This window comes from Barbus barbus (assembly GCF_936440315.1).
Source record: "Barbus barbus genome assembly, chromosome: 21".
Lineage (NCBI taxonomy): Eukaryota > Metazoa > Chordata > Actinopteri > Cypriniformes > Cyprinidae > Barbus > Barbus barbus.
This window is the reverse complement of record NC_136749.1, coordinates 30,641,075-30,660,760: the sequence shown is the minus strand read 5'-3', so window position 1 is coordinate 30,660,760 and position 19,686 is coordinate 30,641,075. Positions and strand designations below refer to the sequence as shown.

General features: G+C 38.8%; 1 protein-coding gene across 1 annotated transcript; it reads left to right on the top strand.

Moving 5' to 3' along the window:
- The first annotated feature begins 2,916 nt into the window (after window positions 1-2,916).
- On the top strand, window positions 2,917-18,690 carry LOC306887730 (immunoglobulin superfamily DCC subclass member 3-like). Its single transcript, XM_079445720.1, has 13 exons — window positions 2,917-3,163; window positions 3,388-3,532; window positions 4,384-4,514; window positions 4,588-4,725; window positions 5,697-5,855; window positions 13,265-13,430; window positions 13,835-14,085; window positions 14,702-14,866; window positions 15,017-15,205; window positions 16,297-16,413; window positions 17,006-17,135; window positions 17,225-17,351; window positions 18,508-18,690. The coding sequence occupies exons 1-13, from the start codon at window positions 2,932-2,934 to the stop codon at window positions 18,610-18,612; spliced, it is 2,055 nt and encodes a 684-aa protein (XP_079301846.1). The 5' UTR covers window positions 2,917-2,931; the 3' UTR covers window positions 18,613-18,690.
- The last annotated feature ends 996 nt before the right edge of the window (window positions 18,691-19,686 follow it).

Here is a 19,686-nt window from a genome sequence, read left to right as displayed (position 1 = left end):
CAGAACATTATCATTCTTGATTGTTAAAATAGTTGTCTCTATTGTTATTGCTATCGTCCATTGGCGATAATGCTAATATAGTTACAGTTATAAGTATCTTCATATTTCTTGTTATAGTTATCCTTATAACTATATTGATGCTATACAGATGATAACTAGTTATAGTTAGTTATCATTATAGTTATCGTCTGTTTGTGTGGATGGACGCTAATAATTATTGTTATCATTATAATTATAACTAGTTATGATTATAGTCATCGTTATAGTTATAACTCCCATGATTCCAGGCAGAAGCTGCTCTCTGGGTCCTGTGTTAATTCCTGCCAGAGAGAGTCTGATGGACAGACTGAAGTTCATCTGGTCTGAGGAGACCCGGCTCATGTTCTGAGGTCAGACTCCGGTCCAGATGCCAGACGAGCGCAGAGGTGCAAGAGTCTGGTTTTTCCATGTGAGCACGTTCAAGTTCAAGTGTGACCGGAGTGTTTTGTTGTGTGTTTGGCAGCTGCGAGGGGGCGGCGTGCGGTGCGTTTGACTGATGCGGTGGCATGGGAAAGTCACCCTCGCGCTGCGCCACGGGGCGGAGGAGGGGCAGATGGCTCTTCAGACGGGGCAGGAATGATGGGCCGGGGCAGATCTGGAGGGTGTGTTTGTGGGGGGGTGGGGTGGGGTCGCATTGTGTGGCTGTTTTGGGCTGATGGAGGGTTTTGTGTGTGTTTGTGTGAGTGCTTCTGAAAGAGCCATCAATCACACGGCCCAAAGTCAAGTTTAAGTTCAGTGGAGATGAATCACTTTGATTTAAGATGCTCTAAATTCAGCCCTGCCTCCATCACATCAGCAACTCAAGCGCAAGACAGACACCATCTACTGATGCAAGTGTGTGTTTGAGGACTAAATAAACTTCATGACTTTTTTCACGAATGTGAATATCTGTTCAGAAATGAAGCATTTAGTATTTTTCTCAGGCTCCTATGTTTATGGTAATTTTTTTTCACTTTAATGGCAATGAAAATAACCTATTAATTTCCATTAAAGCGAAATTACTGAACCTACACATAGGAGTCTAATGCTAAAATGCTCATTTTAGAAGACAATTTCAAATGGCACTAATAGGCTTTTGCATCTGAACTCTTCAAATGCACTTCATGGTGTTTGAAGTCTGTTTTTATGGTTAAAACAAGAACAAATATCTGTCAATGATATCGATAACTATAACGATCACTCTTTCTGGTCCTTGTGAAAAGTCTGAATGCAGCAATTTGGATCATCTGGAGGTGAGATAAACAAGACTGTGAGTGAAGTGAAGTGACATACGGCCAAGTGTGGTGACCCATACTCGGAATTCGTACTCTGCATTTAACCCATCCAATGTGGACACACACAGCAGTGAACACACACACACAGCAGTGAACACACACACAGCAGTGAACACACACCCGAACACACATCTGTTTATCAATTTTGACAACTGGGGTAAAAATAATTCCCAAATTCTGAGCACAAGTGCCTACAGTATTAGTTATAGGATGCAGGGTTTTGGAAGGGATAGCAGCACATTGAGGCTGTCCCAAAACAGCACTTCATTTAGCTGTAAAAAAAAAAATTATCTGCCATCCAAATTTTAACTTGACTCACACAATCAAACAGATACTGGAGAGAGAAGATCTCATCTAGTTTAATTGGAAGCTAAAGCTGTATATCATCTGCATGAAAATGGTATGAGATTTGATGCTTCCAAAAGACCTTGGCTAAAGGAAGAAGATAGAGGGAGAACAAAACAGGGCCTAAAACAGAACCCTGCGGTACCCCACATGTACATGCTGCAGAGACAGAGGAAAAATCATCAGCGCCTACAGAAAAAATATATTTCCTTAAGATAGGATGAAAACCAGCAGGGTTTCAAAAGAGTGAGCTTACCAAAAGAGCTAGTATCAAAAGAGCTGAGCTTAGACCCAGAAGAACCAAAAACCCACATTTCCAAGTCAACAGCTAATAACAGATAATTTAACACTTTCTATATACTTCTCATAACACTTTCTCATACTTACTAGCAGTAAGTGTAATTTTAACTGTAAAAAACTGTAACAACTGGATAAACATTTAGTTTGTTGTTTTATTGCGTATCAGTTTTTTATGTTTAAAACAAGAATAAATATCTGCCAATAGGGTTGCAAAAGAGCAGATTTTGGACATTTTCCAAGTGTTTTGGAAATTTTCCACCCCTTTTAGCATAAATGTTATGTTTGTGTGTGTTCTTTTTTTTGAAGGGGGGGGGGGGGGGTTGTTTGAGGTCAGTTCATTCATGCTTAACAAGAATAAATATCTGCCAATGGGATTAGAAAATTCAACATTTTAATTAGGTTAATTTTTCTTACCTCTTTGACAGATGTTTGTTTTGTATCACAAACTCGCTTCATTTTCCAATTTCTCAGAAAACAAGACAACTTATATCAGTCATTTTCCTTCTCCAGTAAATGTATCAAGATTTTAAGAAAGTTTATATTTGTGCTGGAAAGCAAGAGAAAAAATACTGAGGAAAACATCACTTTTTGCAGTAAATATATAAAATTAAAAATACTGAATTTAAAAATAACTAATCTGATATGATATTTTATTTTTGGTATTTTATTTGGTTCTGTATCGGTTCTACTGCATTGTTATCTAATGTTATGTGGGTAACAGTTTTCCTCCATCAAGGTTTCATCATCTCTCATGATGCATCATCATCACCACCACTTCATCATCATTATCCTCCTCCTCATCATCATCATGAATCGTTCGTAAGCTCTCAGATTACTCAGACTCATGTCTCTCTGTGTTTTATTCCTCATTATCACGCTCTCCTGCTCTGGTCCTTCAGGTTTGGGCAGAGCTTCAGAGTTGGCCTTCATCAAAGAACCCAGTGATGTCATCGCGGTGAGGGACCGCCCCCTCATGCTGGACTGTCAGGTAGAGGGGGAGGGGCCTATCACCATCACCTGGCGGCGGAACGGCCTTCCCGTTTTTCTGGGAGCCAGAGCGGCCGTGCTGGATAACGGAACGCTTCTGATCCGGAACTTCCAGAAACGGCGCGACGGTGACGAGAGTGACGCGGGCGAGTACGACTGTGCGGCCCAGAACCGATACGGGCTACTCATCAGCCGCAAAGCACACGTGCAGCTGGCCTGTGAGTGATGCAAACACGCTTCAGACACGCTTCACTAAGAAAAAGCACTGTGATATCTTAACAGCTTCTCCTAGAGATTTCATTTACTATCCTTAGGAGAAACTTCAAGAGTTGGTACACGTGCTTAAACCAGCTTAATGTAGCTTGCTGGTGGCTTTAGAGGGCTTTAGGGTCTGTTTCTGGAGTGATTTGAGCATCTGTAACTCATTTGTCTTCTCTCTCAGCACTTCCCAAGTTCCACACGCACCCAGAATCCATGAGCGTGGACGAGGGTGGCGTTGCTCGATTTCACTGCGCCGTCAGCAGCGTCCCAGAGGCCAACATCACCTGGGAAAGAAACAGAACAACTCTCAACGCTGATGATAACAGGTTAAACACACACTCACGGACATGAATAAAGCCTGAAACAAACACTAGAATATTAAATATGTTGTACAGAACTGAAAACCTGCAATGTGTGGACATTTGCCTTTGTGCATATGGATGAAAAAAAATTCTCTAAGCCAGAAACCCACTGTGGTTTATCTGCATTCACAGCAAAAACAATAACTATAAACATAACAATAACTATAATGATAACAAAAATATTAATGAGAACTATAACAATAAATATAACTAACTATAATGATTATAACTATTACTATTTCTTATAATATTACTTATGATAATCTTTATGATTATCATATTACTTATAACTATTACGATAATAACTATAACAGTAACTATAAACATAATAGAAACAGTTCAATGACTACAATGATAACAATAATGATAAATATAATGATAACTGACATTAACTATAACAATAACTATAATGGAAAAAGATAACTAGAATAACTCTAACAATTACTACAGCTATAATGATGACTAGAAAATCTATAATGATAACAATAACTATTACAATAACACTGACAGCTATACCAACAATGATAACAATAACTGTAACACTAACTATAACGATAAGAATGATAATGATAACTTTAACTATAATAATAACTATATCAGCATCTACACCAGTGGATAATAATGTTCATGTTTATTCTAAGCGTTGATCACTCCGAATGTAATTCCAGTGATATCGTTCCGTGTGTCATTATAGTTGTGGTGTGAACTTCGCTATTTACAATTTATTAAAATTTTATGGTTATAGTAATTGATTTTGGTGTTAACATAGCTTTAATCTGACTTTGTGGTGTGTGTGTGTGTGTGTGTGTGTTCAGGTACACTCTTCTGCCAAACGGTATCCTGCACATCACAGGAGTGCGTCAGGCTGACGGCGGCAGCTACCGCTGCGTCGCTAAAAACATCGCAAACACTCGCTACAGTCAAGAGGCCCTGCTATCAGTCACAGGTAGAGCCGGTCCTTCATCGGATGATACGATCCGAACCGCTGAGCATCTCTGAATGACCTGTCTCTGTCTCAGTCGCAGCTAATCGTCTCTATAAGGAGCCGGTGATTCTCTCTGGGCCGCAGAATCTCACGCTGAACGTTCACCAGACCGCCATCCTGGAGTGCATCGCCACCGGAAACCCGCGGCCCATCGTGTCCTGGAGCAGGCTGGGTAAACAAAAATCACTTTATCAGCTCAAGATGACAAAATGAGCTAAACTCAACTAAAACAACAAAAATAACTCAAACTCAAGATATCACATTTCAATTCCCCCGCTCAACAACTGCTTAACGTCTTGTGTCTTCATTACTGTCTAATGAAGAACTATAATGATAACTATTTATAACAATAACTATAATGATAATAATAATGATGATAACAATAAGAACTATAGCAATAACTATAAAAATAATAAGGACAACTATACTGACAACTATATAAAGAATGCTAATTACTAAAACGATAACGATAATAACTATATCAACAGCGATAATTATAATAATGATAATTACTGTAATGTTAACAATAATGATAACTGTGAATATTACTATAACAATAATGATAGCAAAAATGGCTATAACAACAATTACTATAGCATATTACTATGTATATATTACTATATTAATTACTATAACAACAATAATAACTATAATGAACGAAAAAACAATAACGATAACAATGACTATAAAGAGCAATAATTCTAACTATAGCTACATTAGTGTCTAACATGCAAACTATTGCGATGCAACTGTTTTTGGTCTTTGAATTCTCATGGTCTTGGAAAAATCGGATAATATGAGGACGACTCACTTTAAAAGTGTGATTTCTAGACCTGGAAAACTCATGGAGATTAATAAAATGTAAAAACACCATTTTGTTAAGCTCAAAAGTATTTCATGTAGAAATTGTGAGTAAAAATGACTGGGAAAATTATGCAAAATTATTGATTAAAAATAGCAGAAATCCTGAAGAACATTCAGCTCTTAAAACTTCTGCAAGCCTAAAACTATAACAACATATTAATTGTAATATATTTTAGTTATTACTACTTTTGATTTCTGGACACTGTGTGTGTGTGTGTGTGTGTGTGTGTGTTTGTGTGTGTGTGTGTGTGTGTGTGTGTGTGTGTGTGTGTTTGTCAGATGGTCGCTCCATCGGCGTGGAGGGCATCCAGGTGTTGGGCACAGGTAACCTCATCATCTCAGACGTGTCTCTGCAGCACTCAGGTGTGTACGTCTGCTCCGCCAACAGACCTGGAACCAGGATGAGGAGAACCGCGCTGGGAAGACTGGTGGTGCAAGGTACAATAAACACACACACCATCACACAAACCAGATCTGGAGTTCAGTTCGGTTTAGTGTAACTGAAGCACTCATTAGAAAAGCTGCTTATTTCCAACTTTAATTACCGTCAGCATGTGAGGATGTTAGTGATGCACTTCCTGTTACACAGGAGACGGAACAATAGCTAACCAGAGACCCGGCTTCATTTCCACACTCAGACTCTATTCTCTATAATAGCAGAGAGACCTGAACAAAGGGCTTTGACTGTGACCTCTGACCTCTGACCCGAATCCCCCAGGTCACCCCTAGCCTCATTATCATATGGGAGGAGCTTGTAGATGGTCTGGTGAGCTCGTCTGGTTTGAGCAGCAGCTGTGATACACACACACACACACACACACGACACAGACAGGCAGATAGATGGGTGTTCATGTGTTTTATTAAAATCATCTTCTGACATGGCATATTTAATAAAGATAAAAGACAAGAAGTGCACACATACCCCACAGGAACTGAATGAAGGAAAGCCACAAACACTCGAGATCACATGAAACTACAGCACGTGTTACATTTACAATACAGCTGGAGAACTGGAGAGTATTTCAGTGTTTTATAGCGCTATGGAGTATTTTATGTTGTTTTACTACAGTATTTTACAGCGCTGTTGAATCTTTTAGTGTTTAACCGTGCTGTGGAGTATTTGATGTTTCGTTACTACAGTATTTTACAGTATTGTAGCGTGTTGTAGGGATTGTGTTGTGTTTGAGTGGGACGGACAGATGGATAATAGAAGAACGCGAGGCGGAGGGGGAGGAATAATTGTGTCTGGGTGATGGATCACCTCTGACCTATGACCCCTGAACTCAATCCAGCAGGCCTGCAGGAGATGATGCGTGTGTGTGGGGGTTTGTGGTCTGGATTGATGGACCAGAGAGAGCTACATGGGGTGATTTTTAGGACAAAAACACAGAAGCAGCAGCATAAATTCACTCTTTATAGAAATGAAACCTCTGTTTGTCCTGCTCATCACACGACTGCTTACCAAATACATCAATAAATGAAACATGGAATAGAGTGTGAATAATTTTAGTCTATGAGCAGGATGAGATAAAATGAGCTCTGAGACTATGATCAATTACACATTTAGAGTCATTAGACACAGAATGATGCATATTAGTCATTCTAAGATATAAATGATTTGTTTCACAATTGCACCTTCTTATTAGTGTGTGTGTGTGTGTGTGTGTGTGTGTGTGTCTATATATATATTTATATACACACACTTTTATACTGAAATAAATTAATACTGTTTAATACTGCTCTAAGATGTTCATGCATACACGTATTTACAGGACAGTTACATATTGCATGATGTAAATAGGCTACATAAAGTTTATACATTATACAATTAAACATTTGCTTATTTTAGAAAAATTAAACACATTATGAGAAGTCACATTAATATACAAATTAATTTTGACAACCATAAAAATACATTTTGTAAAAAACAATTAAATGGACCCCTTAAGACACAAATTTTGCTGAAAAGATGTTTGATCTAGTATGTGAATTATGGTTAATAGCTGGTCTCTGTCAGTTTGGACGTGTTATGAACTGTCTCTCTCTCTCTCTCTCTCTCTCTCTCTCTTCGGAGTGCATGCTGGGAGTGTTGGGGTGCGTGTGAGAGTTCACGTGGAGAGGACGATTGAACGTGACTTTATTTATCTGTTATTCTTTTCTTTCTTTCTAACTTTCGGAAAAATATAAAGGTCAGATTTTAGAAAGTAAAGTGTGTTTGGAGGGCCGTAGGGAGGACTGTTGACGGGGTTGAGATGGCGTCTCGGCCGGAGGGCGGGGAAGAGCCATTGTCACTCCGTCATGGCGTCAGGTGTGAGGTTGAAGCAAGTGTAGCGGTGGAGGAAGTTTTATTATCGATTGGAGAACAAATTGGATATGACAACATCTCTTCGGCCTCAAGAATGAATAAAGCTGTGGTGGTTTTCTTAAAGGAGGAGAATCTGGTTAACCGTCTAGTAAGCAGTGGAGTTTCGGTAAGTGGACTTTTTGTTGCTGTTTCACCGCTAGCGAACCCGACAAGAAAGGTGATCATTTCAAACGTACCGCCATTCATCCCCGATGATGAAATCGAACGTGCACTTTCATGTTTTGGAAAGTTTGCTAGTTCGTTAAGAACGATTCCATTGGGATGTAAAAATACCGCTTTAAAACATGTAATGTCATTTAGGAGACAGGTGGCAATGTTTCTGAAACAACCTGATTTGGATGTGTCTTTCAGAGTTTCGTATGAAGGGAAGACGTATATGGTTTATGCAAGTACAGGAAGTTTAAAGTGCTATGAATGTGGGGATGTGGGGCATAAGAGGTCTACATGTCCACATAAGGCTGGTAGTAGCGGTGCTAGTGCTACACCGAGTTCAGTTGTTGACGTGGTAGCTAATGAATCTAATGGAGAGCAAGCGACTCCTGATGTAAGTACGCTTGTTGATTCAGAGATCAGAAGTGGATCTAATGAAGAACAAATGATTCATAAGGACATAAAAGAAAGGGATGGGAATGATGTTGCATCGTGTAGTAGTGTAGGACAAAGAAAAATTGTTCCTGATGAGACTGCAGAAACAGGGGAAAGCCTTGGATTGGAAACATGCAAGGACAGTGAGGTTGTTCAGATGAATGAAGTAGTTAATATAAACAAGGTGTTGACTTGTATTGAGGAGGTGAGAGAGGAAGAAACAAGGGATGATGACATGCTTTCTGATATTTCTGAGATCGGGTCTCAGAATATGGAGGAGATGTATCCTTTGGATGAGATTAATGATTTTTTGGATACAAGTTTTGGTAAAGCGGTAGAGGTGAAAGATTTCTTCCCAGATGTGGAAAAGTTTATTGTATCAGTGAAAGTACTGCAGCGCACAGTGAGTTATGATGCATTGAGTAAGCAGAAGAGGTTTAGATTGAAGAAATTTGTTACGAAGCTGAGGAAAAGTAAAGGATCGTTGCCCTTTAAAAAGTAATGATTAAAAAGCACTGGGTGATTCTCATGATGTGGTTTTCTTTCTTCCTTCTGTCTCTGTCCCTTTTGTATTTTAACCTCTTTATGGAGAATTTAAAAGTGGGTTCCTTAAATATAAATGGAGGAAGAGATAGGGGTAAATTAGCAGTAGTCTCAGAGTTTTTACATATAAATCGGGTTAATGTTGTGTTTTTACAGGAAACTCATAGTAATGATGAAAATGAAATTGAGTGGAACAGATGGTGGGAAGGAAATCTGGTATTAAGCCATGGGAAAAATAATAGTGCTGGAGTAGCCATATTATTTAAAAAAGGCTTGAATGTTAATATTTTATATACTGAGGAGGTTGAAAAAGGGAGGGTATTATTATTAAAAATAGAGTATGGAGGATATGCCTTTGTGTTGGTGAATGTATATGCTCCAAATAATGGGTTAGAAAGAATACGAGTCTTTGAACAACTACATAAAGCACTTCAAAAATTTGATGATAATATTTGGTTTGTGCTAGGAGGGGACTGGAATTGCACTATTAATTTTTTAATTGATAGGAACGGTGAAGAACCACATAGTCACTCTAGTGAATCCCTGTCCAGTATAATGGGGAAATATGATTTAATAGATGTGTGGAGGAGGAGGAATATAGGAGTAAGGCAATATACATGGATTAAAGTAGCGGGAAATATGGTCAGTGGCGCCAGACTAGATAGATTTTATTTAAGTAAAATGGTGGAAAATAGGGTAATCAGTGCATCGATATTGCCAAATGGTTTTTCTGATCATCATTTGATCATGTTTGATTTTAATATAAAGCAAACTTCAAGACCTAAGTATTATTGGCATTTTAATGAAAAATTGTTAAAAGATAATTGTTTTTGTGATAGTTTTAAGTTGTTTTGGGAAAAATGGAAGGAAAGAAAAAGTGATTTTGAAAATCTTAGTCAATGGTGGGATGTGGGTAAGGTACAAATTAAAGAGTTTTGTCAAAATGTTTCTGCTTATAACTTTATGAATGTGAAAAGAACCATACAAACGTTGCAAAAAGAAATAGCGATTTTGGAGGAGGATTTGATTAATAAAAAAGGAGTACAGAACAATGGGACAATTTTAAATGAGAAGAGGCAAGAACTTGGAACTTTGCTGCAAGAACGAGTGAAAGGGGCGCTTGTAAGGTCAAGATTTTGTTCCGTGAAGGACATGGATGCCCCAACTGCATATTTCTTTAACTTGGAAAAAAAGACTGTGCAATATAAACAGATGCATCATCTTCGTTGTCCAAATGGAAATTTGACAACAAATCCATCTGAGATGAGAAAGTTGGCAGTTGATTTTTTTTCGGTGTTGTACAGTGCTGAGAAATGTGACCTTGATAGTGCGAAGGACTTATTCAAGGATTTACCACAGTTGGAGCAAGGAAAAAGGAATGCTTTGGATGATATAATCACTTATGGAGAATTAACAGAAGCAGTGCAACAACTGTCTATGGGTCGTTCACCAGGAATAGATGGCTTAACAGCTGGATTTTATAAACATTTTTGGGGAATATTAGGGGAAGATTTTTATGAAGTGGTATTAGAAAGTATTAAAAACGAAGTACTTCCTATTAGTTGTAGGAGGGCTGTACTTTCGTTGTTACCAAAAAAGGGGGATTTAGGATTTTTAAAAAATTGGAGGCCCGTGTCTTTATTATGTTTAGATTATAAAATATTATCAAAATCTATTGCAAATAGGCTCAAAACTTGCTTGAATATGCTGATTTATAAAGATCAAACATATTGTATACCAAAGCGTTCAATAATAGATAATTTGTGTTTTTTAAGGGACGTGATTGATTATGGTTGTATAAACGATTCTGATTTGGGTATCCTGTCAATAGACCAGGAAAAAGCATTTGATAGGGTTGATCATGACTATCTTTTTAAGGTGTTAAAGAGTTATGGATTCGGTGATCAATTTATTGCATATGTCAAGTTGTTATACTTTGATGTATCAGCATTGATTAAGGTTGGTGGTGGAATAAGCGCTCCAGTAAAAGTTACAAGAGGTATTAGACAGGGTTGTCCTCTTTCTGGACAATTATATAGTCTTGCAATTGAACCCTTGTTATGTAAGTTAAGGAGGAATCTTGGGGGTTTTTTAGTTGCAAGTGTAAAGGAAACTTTTAAAGTGTATATGTCTGCATATGCCGATGATATAACTCTTTGTATTTCTGGACAAAATGATGTGATGGCTTTGAAGGCAAGCATTGGGCAATATGAGATGGCTTCCTCAGCTAAAGTTAATTGGGATAAAAGCGAGGGATTTATTATTGGCCAGTGGAGAGACACTGGACCTCCAATACTTCCAGGAGGTTTGATATGGGGGAGGGAGGGTATAAAAGTATTAGGTGTTTTTTTAGGAAAAGACAGTTTTAAAAAGAAGAATTGGGAGGGAGTGCTGGAGAAGGTGGCAGCTAAATTGTCTAAATGGAGATGGCTATTGCCACAATTATCCTATAGAGGGAGAGTTTTAGTGGCAAATAATCTAGCAGCTTCTACATTGTGGCATAAAGTTGTTGTTTTGGAACCACCAAACGAACTGGTTTGCAATATACAGAGGACAATTGTAGACTTTTTCTGGAGTGGTGAACATTGGACTCGAGCTGCAGTACTCCATTTACCAGTACATGAAGGAGGTCAAGGTCTGGTGGATGTGAAGAGTCGAATCGCTTCTTTCAGACTGCAAATGGTACAGAAATTGCTCTATCAAGAAGAATTATCGTGGACACAGATGGCATGTGCATTTCTGCAGAAGGTTGAAAGTTTTGGACTGGATAAACATTTGTTTTTACTAGAATTGGATGGGCTGAGACTAAACAATCTTACTTCCTTCTATAAGTCAATGTTACAAGCTTGGAGTAAGGTCTTGAAAGTGGAGAGAAAGTTGGATGAATCTGGGGACTGGATTAACGAGGAACCCTTATTTAATAATCCACTGATTCAGACCAGATTTTTGTCATTAGTAAGCATTCGGAGAACTCTTATAAAGAATGGAGTTACTAAACTGGGACATCTCCTGGATAATGGTGGATGGAGTTCGGTGGAAACTTTTAAAGAATTGTCTGGTTTATGCTCAACAAGAATTGCTTCGAAACTGAGGGATGACATTTTTGCTGTCCTGCCAAGCAGCTACAGGAATCTTGTTGCTGGAGGGAAGGTACAACAACTGAAAGGAGTTTTTCCAAGGTTCAAAATAAGTCCTGCTATCAGTAGAGAACAAGAAGAAGAACTTGATGGATCTATACTGTTTTTTAAAACCCCGCAACTGGAAGAGTTTGACATTGTTTCGAAAAAAGCATTGTACTACGTTACAGTGAAAGTTATTCACATGAACTCACTCAGCAGGTACAGTTTTTCCAAGTGGATGGAGACAATGGAGCCAGACTTTTTAGTGAGGGATAGGTGGCGAGCCCTGTATAAGCCTCCAATTGAGAAGCGGACAGCGGATCTACAGTGGAGGATTATTCACAGGGCCATAGCTACAAACAGACATGTAGCACATCTGAATCCAGCAGTTGGGGGGGAGTGTAGGTTTTGTGGGCTTGAAGAAACTGTAGAACACTTGTTTTTAAGATGTTCGAGACTTGGAAATCTGTTTAGGTTTCTTAATGCTTGGTTTCAGGGTTTTGGTGAAGAGTTTTCCAATGAGGTTTTTATTGGGGGACTCAAATACAAAGTGGTGGATAGAGGAAAAGTGTGTTTGTTAAATTATTTAGTTGGTACAGCAAAACTTGCAATGTGGAAAACAAGGAAAAATAAAGAATTAGAACTTGGTTCATTAGATGCAGAAATGATGTTGAAGTGCATGGTAAAAGGAAGGATAAAAATGGAATTTTCATATTATAAATTAATTAATAATGTTGAGAGTTTTTTAGGAATTTGGGGGTATTAATGATGCCATATGTGTTATTGATGATGGAGTTTTGTTTTTTAATTTTTAAATTGATTTTATTGTTGTTGAGAAAATAATAACAGTAATGAGTTTGTTGTAAATTTTGGATTGAATGTTATAATAAAGCTTTGTTCAACCTCTCTCTCTCTCTCTCTCCTCTCTCTCTCTCTCTCTCTCTCTCTCTGTCTCTCTCTCTCTCTCCTCTCTCTCCTCTCTCTCTCTCTCTCTGTCTCTGTCTCTCTCTCTCTCTCTCTCTCTCTCTCTCTCTGTCTCTCTCTCTCTCTCTCTCTCTCTCTGTCTCTGTCTCTGTCTCTCTCTCTCTCTCTCTCTCTCTGTCTCTGTCTCTGTCTCTGTCTCTCTCTCTCTCTCTCTCTCTCTCTCTCTCTCTCTCTCTCTCTCTCTCTCTCTGTCTCTCTCTCTCTCTCTCTCTCTCTGTCTCTGTCTCTCTCTCTCTCTGTGTGTTGTTCAGCTCCTCCGGAGTTCCTGCAGTGGCCTCAGTCCGTGTCGAAGCCTGCGGGCAGCAGTGCCATCTTCACCTGCCAGGCTCAAGGTGTTCCTGATCCGCACCTCATCTGGCTGAAGAACGGCAAGATCCTCACGCCTGGAGACAACGTCAGACTCACCAACAACAACAGGTCAGAGCCAGAAACCTGACATAAAATAATAATCTAACTTTTTGAATTGGAACAGTTTGTTGAATATTTAAACCAAATATAAAGACAAAGTTTGCATATGTGTTTTATGTTGAGTATCAAATTTCCTCCATCAGGCTCATATAGTCTGATACAGCGAGAATATGGAAGAATAATAGCTCAGTTTTATTCAGAGACTCAATTGAGCAAGAATATGAATATGCTGCAGATGCTGATATTTATATGCTGAAATTCTGCTGCTTGTAATGTAAATCAATGAGATCTTTTTAACAGTACAGCAGATACTGACATAAAATTATCTAAATATCAGTGGTCGCTCTATATCTCCAATAATATGTCTCAGTAAGATGAGAATGGTGTAAATGATGATGTGTGTTTACCTGCAGCACGCTGGCAGTGACGCGCATCACGGCTGAAGATGAGGCCATCTATCAGTGCATCGCGGAGAACAGCGCAGGAACCAACCAGGCCAGCGCTCGTCTCGCCGTCTCACCATCCACCGATCTCCCAGAAGCCCCTCAGGATCTGACGGTCATGCCGCTCTCCACCACTTCCCTGCGGGTGCGCTGGATGCAGCCGGAACGGCATGTGATGGACGGAATCATCGGATACGTGCTGCACATCCGCAAACTGGGCGGTGAGATGACAGAGACATACTGAGACCTTCAGACTCTGAATCAGACACAGAATCAGACTCTGAATCAAAATCAGACTTTGAATCAGAATTAGACTTTGAATCAGACACAGAATCAGACTCTGAATCAGACTTTGAATCAGACTCTGAATCAGACACAGAATCAGACACAGAATCAGACTCTGAATCAGACTCTGAATCAGACACTGAATCAGACTCTGAATTAGACTTTGAATCAGACACAGAATCGGACTCGGAATCAAAATCAGAATCAGACTCTGAATCAGACACAGAATCGAACTCGGAATCAGAATCAGACTCTGAATCAAAATCAGAATCAGACTTTGAATCAGAAGTAGACTCTGAATTAGACTTTGAATCAGACTCGGAATCAAAATCAGAATCAGACTCCGAATCGGACTTTGAATCAGAAGTAGACTTTGAATCAGACTCGGAATCTAACTCGGAATGAGAATCAGACTCTGAATCAGACACCTGAATCAGATTCAGAATTGGACTCGGAATCAAAATCAGACTCCGAATCAGACTTGGAATCAGAATTAGACTCTGAATCAGATTCAGACTCCAGACTGACTGAATGATGTTTGTGTGCTTTCAGAGCCAGACAGCAGCGAGCTTCAGGAAGCCGTGAGCAAAGACACGTTTCAGCACGACTTCACGAACCTGGAGGCCTCCACCACCTTCTCCATATATGTTAAAGCGTATTCACCGCTGGGAGCCAGTCAGCAGTCCAACAGCGTCATCACCACCACACTTGGAGCTGGTAAGAGTATACATGCTTACATGACTAATAAAACTCATGAAATATATTTATATATATTAAATGTTGTCCAAAACACAACAGTAATGTAATGATCATTCTACACATGTACTAGTCACTAATCTCACCCACCTGTCTCTGTCTGTCTGTCAGTTCCCACAATGCCCAGCTTCTTCACGAAGGTTCTGAACAGCACAGCGATGCAGGTGTTCTGGGAGCTTCCAGCTAAAGCCGGTCGAGTGGAGGGATACAAACTCTCTCATCGCAAGCTGCCACAGCAAGAGTTCAGACACACGGAGCGATTCCCTGCTCACATCAACACACACACCATCTCTAACCTGGGTCAGTACACACACACACACACACACACCATCTCTAACCTGGGTCAGTACACACACACACACTCACATCAACACACACACCATCTCTAACCTGGGTCAGTACACACACACACACCATCTCTAACCTGGGTCAGTACACACACACACACTCACATCAACACACACACCATCTCTAAACTGGGTCAGTACACACACACACACTCACATCAACACACACACCATCTCTAACCTGGGTCAGTACACACACACACACACCATCTCTAACCTGGGTCAGTACACACACACACACTCACATCAACACACACACCATCTCTAACCTGGGTCAGTACACACACGCACACACACACACTCACCATCTCTAACCTGGGTCAGTGTACACACACACACATTACATTTACATTTACATTTATGCATTTAGCAGACGCTTTTATCCAAAGCGACTTACATTGCATTCAAGTTACAGTTTCTACATTTGATCAGCTCTTGCTTTCCCTGGGAATTGAACCCATGATCTTGGCGTTGCTAGCACCATGCTCTACTATTTGAGCTACAGGAAAGCACACACACACACACACACCATCTCTAACCTGGGTCAGTACACACACACACTCACATTAACACACACACCATCTCTAACCTGGGTCAGAACACACACACACACAAGCACACACATGAGCAAACACACAATCTCTAACCTGGGTCAGTACACACACACACACTCACATCAACACACACACCATCTCTAACATGGGTCAGTACACACGCGCACATACACACACACACACACCATCTCTAACCTGGGTCAGTACACACACACACACCATCTCTAACCTGGGTCAGTACACACACACACACTCACATCAACACACACACCATCTCTAACCTGGGTCAGTACACACACACACACACACACACAAGCACACACATCAACACACACACACCATCTCTAACCTGGGTCAGCACACACACACACACTCTCTCTAACCTGGGTCAGTACACACACACACACACCATCTCTAACCTGGGTCAGCACACACACACACACACTCTCACACGTGTTAGTCTGATGGTCAGTGTGTGTTTCTCCTGTAGAATCATCAGCGGTGTATGAGATTCAGCTCACAGCTTTCAACGGGAACGGCGACAGCATCAGCAACAAACGGCTCGTCTCATTGGCTGAGTCTGAAAAGAGCGGGAAAGAGGCAGCAGGTGACGCTTCATATTCATCATCTGCAAATCATGTCCACAAACAATTATTTAACTGAAAGAGATTCAATGATTCACAAACAGATTTCAGAATAAATCTATTTAAATCAAAGATGTGACTTTGATAATCTGGTTTATTTCTGATATTTTCAGCTAGTATTTTGGCTAGAACTAAAAAAAAATAGCTTTTGAGTGAAAGTTCAATTCAATGAATCCCTGTTCATATTTAACACTGGAAGCATCAGTCGTCTGCGGTGTGATGTCACATACACTAGATGGAGACAGAGACCATCAGTGAACACAATCACATACAATACACATCCTTTCACAACACCTTTACTCAGACCTTTATTATCAGCTGCTTTACACAAAACACACATTCTGCTTTTTCTGTATGCTTTTGTGTGAATTTCCTTCATTTATTGGGTGATCTAATACATTTTCAACAATTGCAAAGACATGTTCTATAACAGAATACACTGAAGCTTTAGTTCACTGTAATAATCCTGACCTGACTCTGTGTGTGTGTGTGTGTGTGTGTGTGTGTGTGTGTGTGTGTGTGTGTGTGTGTGTGTGTGTGTGTGTGTGTGAGCAGTGGGTGAGAGTGTGTGTGACTGTCGTCAGGACAGCGAGGGCTCCATGACGGCTCTGGTGGTTGGGATCCACATTGGCATGGCCTGCATCATATTCTGTGCTCTCTTCCTGATGTTTGGCTATCGTCACAGGTGCGTCTGTCCTTCTCTCCGTCACTCACTCATACTGCGATGATCAAACACAGTGCTCTGACTCTGTGTGTGTGTGTGTGTGTGTGTAGCTTCTTCTGTCAGAAGGGTTCTCAGGGTGACTGGAGTATGTCAGCAGAACAGAGTGTTTCTCAGATAGACACCGCAGCTAAAGAAGCCAGCATCCGAGCGGCCGACGCTATCGAGCTCACAACACAGGTGAACATCACCGACATCAATACAGACCTGCAGAGACATGGAGATTCTCACAGAGGATGTTGTGATGGACTTCTGTTGTTTTTATATATAAAGCTAATTAAAGTGACTGCACACTCAAAAATAATAAAAAAGTATTTTAGCAATATAGAACAAATGCATTTTTGAATAAATCATTTTTAGCATTATAGAATGAAAACAAAATACTTTTAGCGTTAAATGAAAACGATTTTAGAATGCATTATTGCATTATAGAATAATTGCATTTTAGAATAGAGAAAAATGTTTCCATTAAAGAAAAGGTATTTTAGAATAAGTTAAAAATTGTTTTAGCATTGAATAAAAGCATTTTAGAATAAATGAAATAATTTTTAACATTAGAATTTTAGAATATATTTTTGCATTATAGAATAATTGCATTTTAGGATGAAGAAATAACACTTGCATTAAAGAAAAAATCATTTTAGAATAAATTTAACAAATACTTTTAGCATTATAGAATAATAGCACTTTAAAATAAATACTTTTAGCATTATTGAGTAAATACATTTAAGAATACATTTCTTTGCATTTACATTTCAAAATATACTTTTCAAAATAAAACAATTATTTTAGCATTAAAGAAAAAAGTATTATATTTTCAGTATTATAGAAAACATTATTTTCAGAATTAATTATTCCATTATTGAATTATTCTATTTTACAATGAAGAAATAATACTTTTACATTAAAGAAAGAAGCATTTTATAAAATAACAACATTATAAAATAAATAAATATAAAAATACATTTTTGGAATATATAGAATAAATGCATTTCAAAATAAACTTTTAGCATTAAAGAAATACATTTTTCATTATGGAATAATTGCATTTTACATTGAAGAAATAATACTTTTGCATTTAAGAGAAGAATTTTGGAACAAATAAAAAAATACTTTTAGCATTGTGGAATAAAAGTATTTAAAAAAAAAAAAAAAAAAAATATTTTAACATTATAGAATAATAGACTTTAGAATATATAAATACTTTTAGCATTATAGAATAAATGCATTTTTGAATAAAATAATGCATTCAGCATTTGTGAATAAAACACCCACTCATGTGTCTTAAATGAATAATCGTATATAATGTGTGATGAATTGTCCTGGTGTTCCTCAGGCTGCTGCAGCGGAGCGTCCAGCAGCGGTTCCTCAGTGTCAGGTGATGATTGAACCTCAACCTGTCCATCCGCCGGACACTGGCACTGATACTGGCACCGGATGAGGCCCCTCTACCCCCAAATACCCCCTTCAGCTGTACAGCGACCGCTTCTCTCTCACCAAAGCCTTACACTGAACTCAACTCTCACACACACACATGTTCAGCGCTCAAAACGACACGCTGCATCTGTTCCAAACCTGAGTGACCTACATAGACAACATCCTAACCATCATGCAACATCACACAGGACTGTTTAGGAGTTTCACATTTAGTATAAATACACATGCATATACTGGGTAAAATGGTCAGAATTCCCTCAACTTTTTTCCCAGTGCATTCTAGGATTGCAGTAGGCCATGGGTTCGATTCCCAGGGAATGTATAACTTGAATTCATTATATACAAGCATCTGCCAAATGCATGAATGTACAGGATGCATGTGATGCTGTCTTAGAACGAGGTCGATAGGTGTCTTATAAGACAGATTAATACAGCTAACGATGCCTTCAGTGCTGTCTATGTAGGCGACTTGCTAGGTTTGGAACAGAGCTCTGTTTTAAACACTCATATGTGACCCTGGAGCACAAAAAAAGTAGCATGGGAATTATTTGTAGCAATAGCCAACAATACATTGTATGGGTCAAAATTATCAATTTATCTTTTATGCCAAAAATCATTAGGATATTAATTAAAGATCATGTTCCATGAAGATATTTTGTAAATTTCCTACAGTAAATATATCAAAACTTCATTTTTGATTAGTAATATGCATTGCTAAGAACTTCATTTGAACAACTTTAAAGGAGATTTTCTCAATATTTAGATTTTTTTGCTCCCTCAGATTCCAGATTTTCAAATATTGTCCTATCATAACAAACCATACATCAATGGAAAGATTATTTATTCAGCTTTCAGATGTTATAGATCTATAAATCTCAATTCACACGAAAAATTTACACTTAATGACTGGTTTTGTTGTCCAGGATCACATTTGATCAAATATTTGTGATTATTTAAATGTGTTAATTGTGTAATATTTGTGAGTTTTCAAACAAACCTCAAACTCTGCTAATGTTACTAACGAATAACAAACTGAACTTTATCCTGTTAAACCAAAAACACATGTTCTATGTGACTG

Coding starts and splice junctions, on each gene's coding strand:
- LOC306887730 (XM_079445720.1), top strand. CDS start 2,932: ATGCTGGACTGTCAGGTAGAGGGGGAGGGGCCTATCACCATCACCTGG. Junction 3,533..4,383: donor CTCAACGCTGATGATAACAG/GTTAAACACACA, acceptor GTGTGTGTTCAG/GTACACTCTTCTGCCAAACG. Junction 13,431..13,834: donor AGACTCACCAACAACAACAG/GTCAGAGCCAGA, acceptor GTTTACCTGCAG/CACGCTGGCAGTGACGCGCA.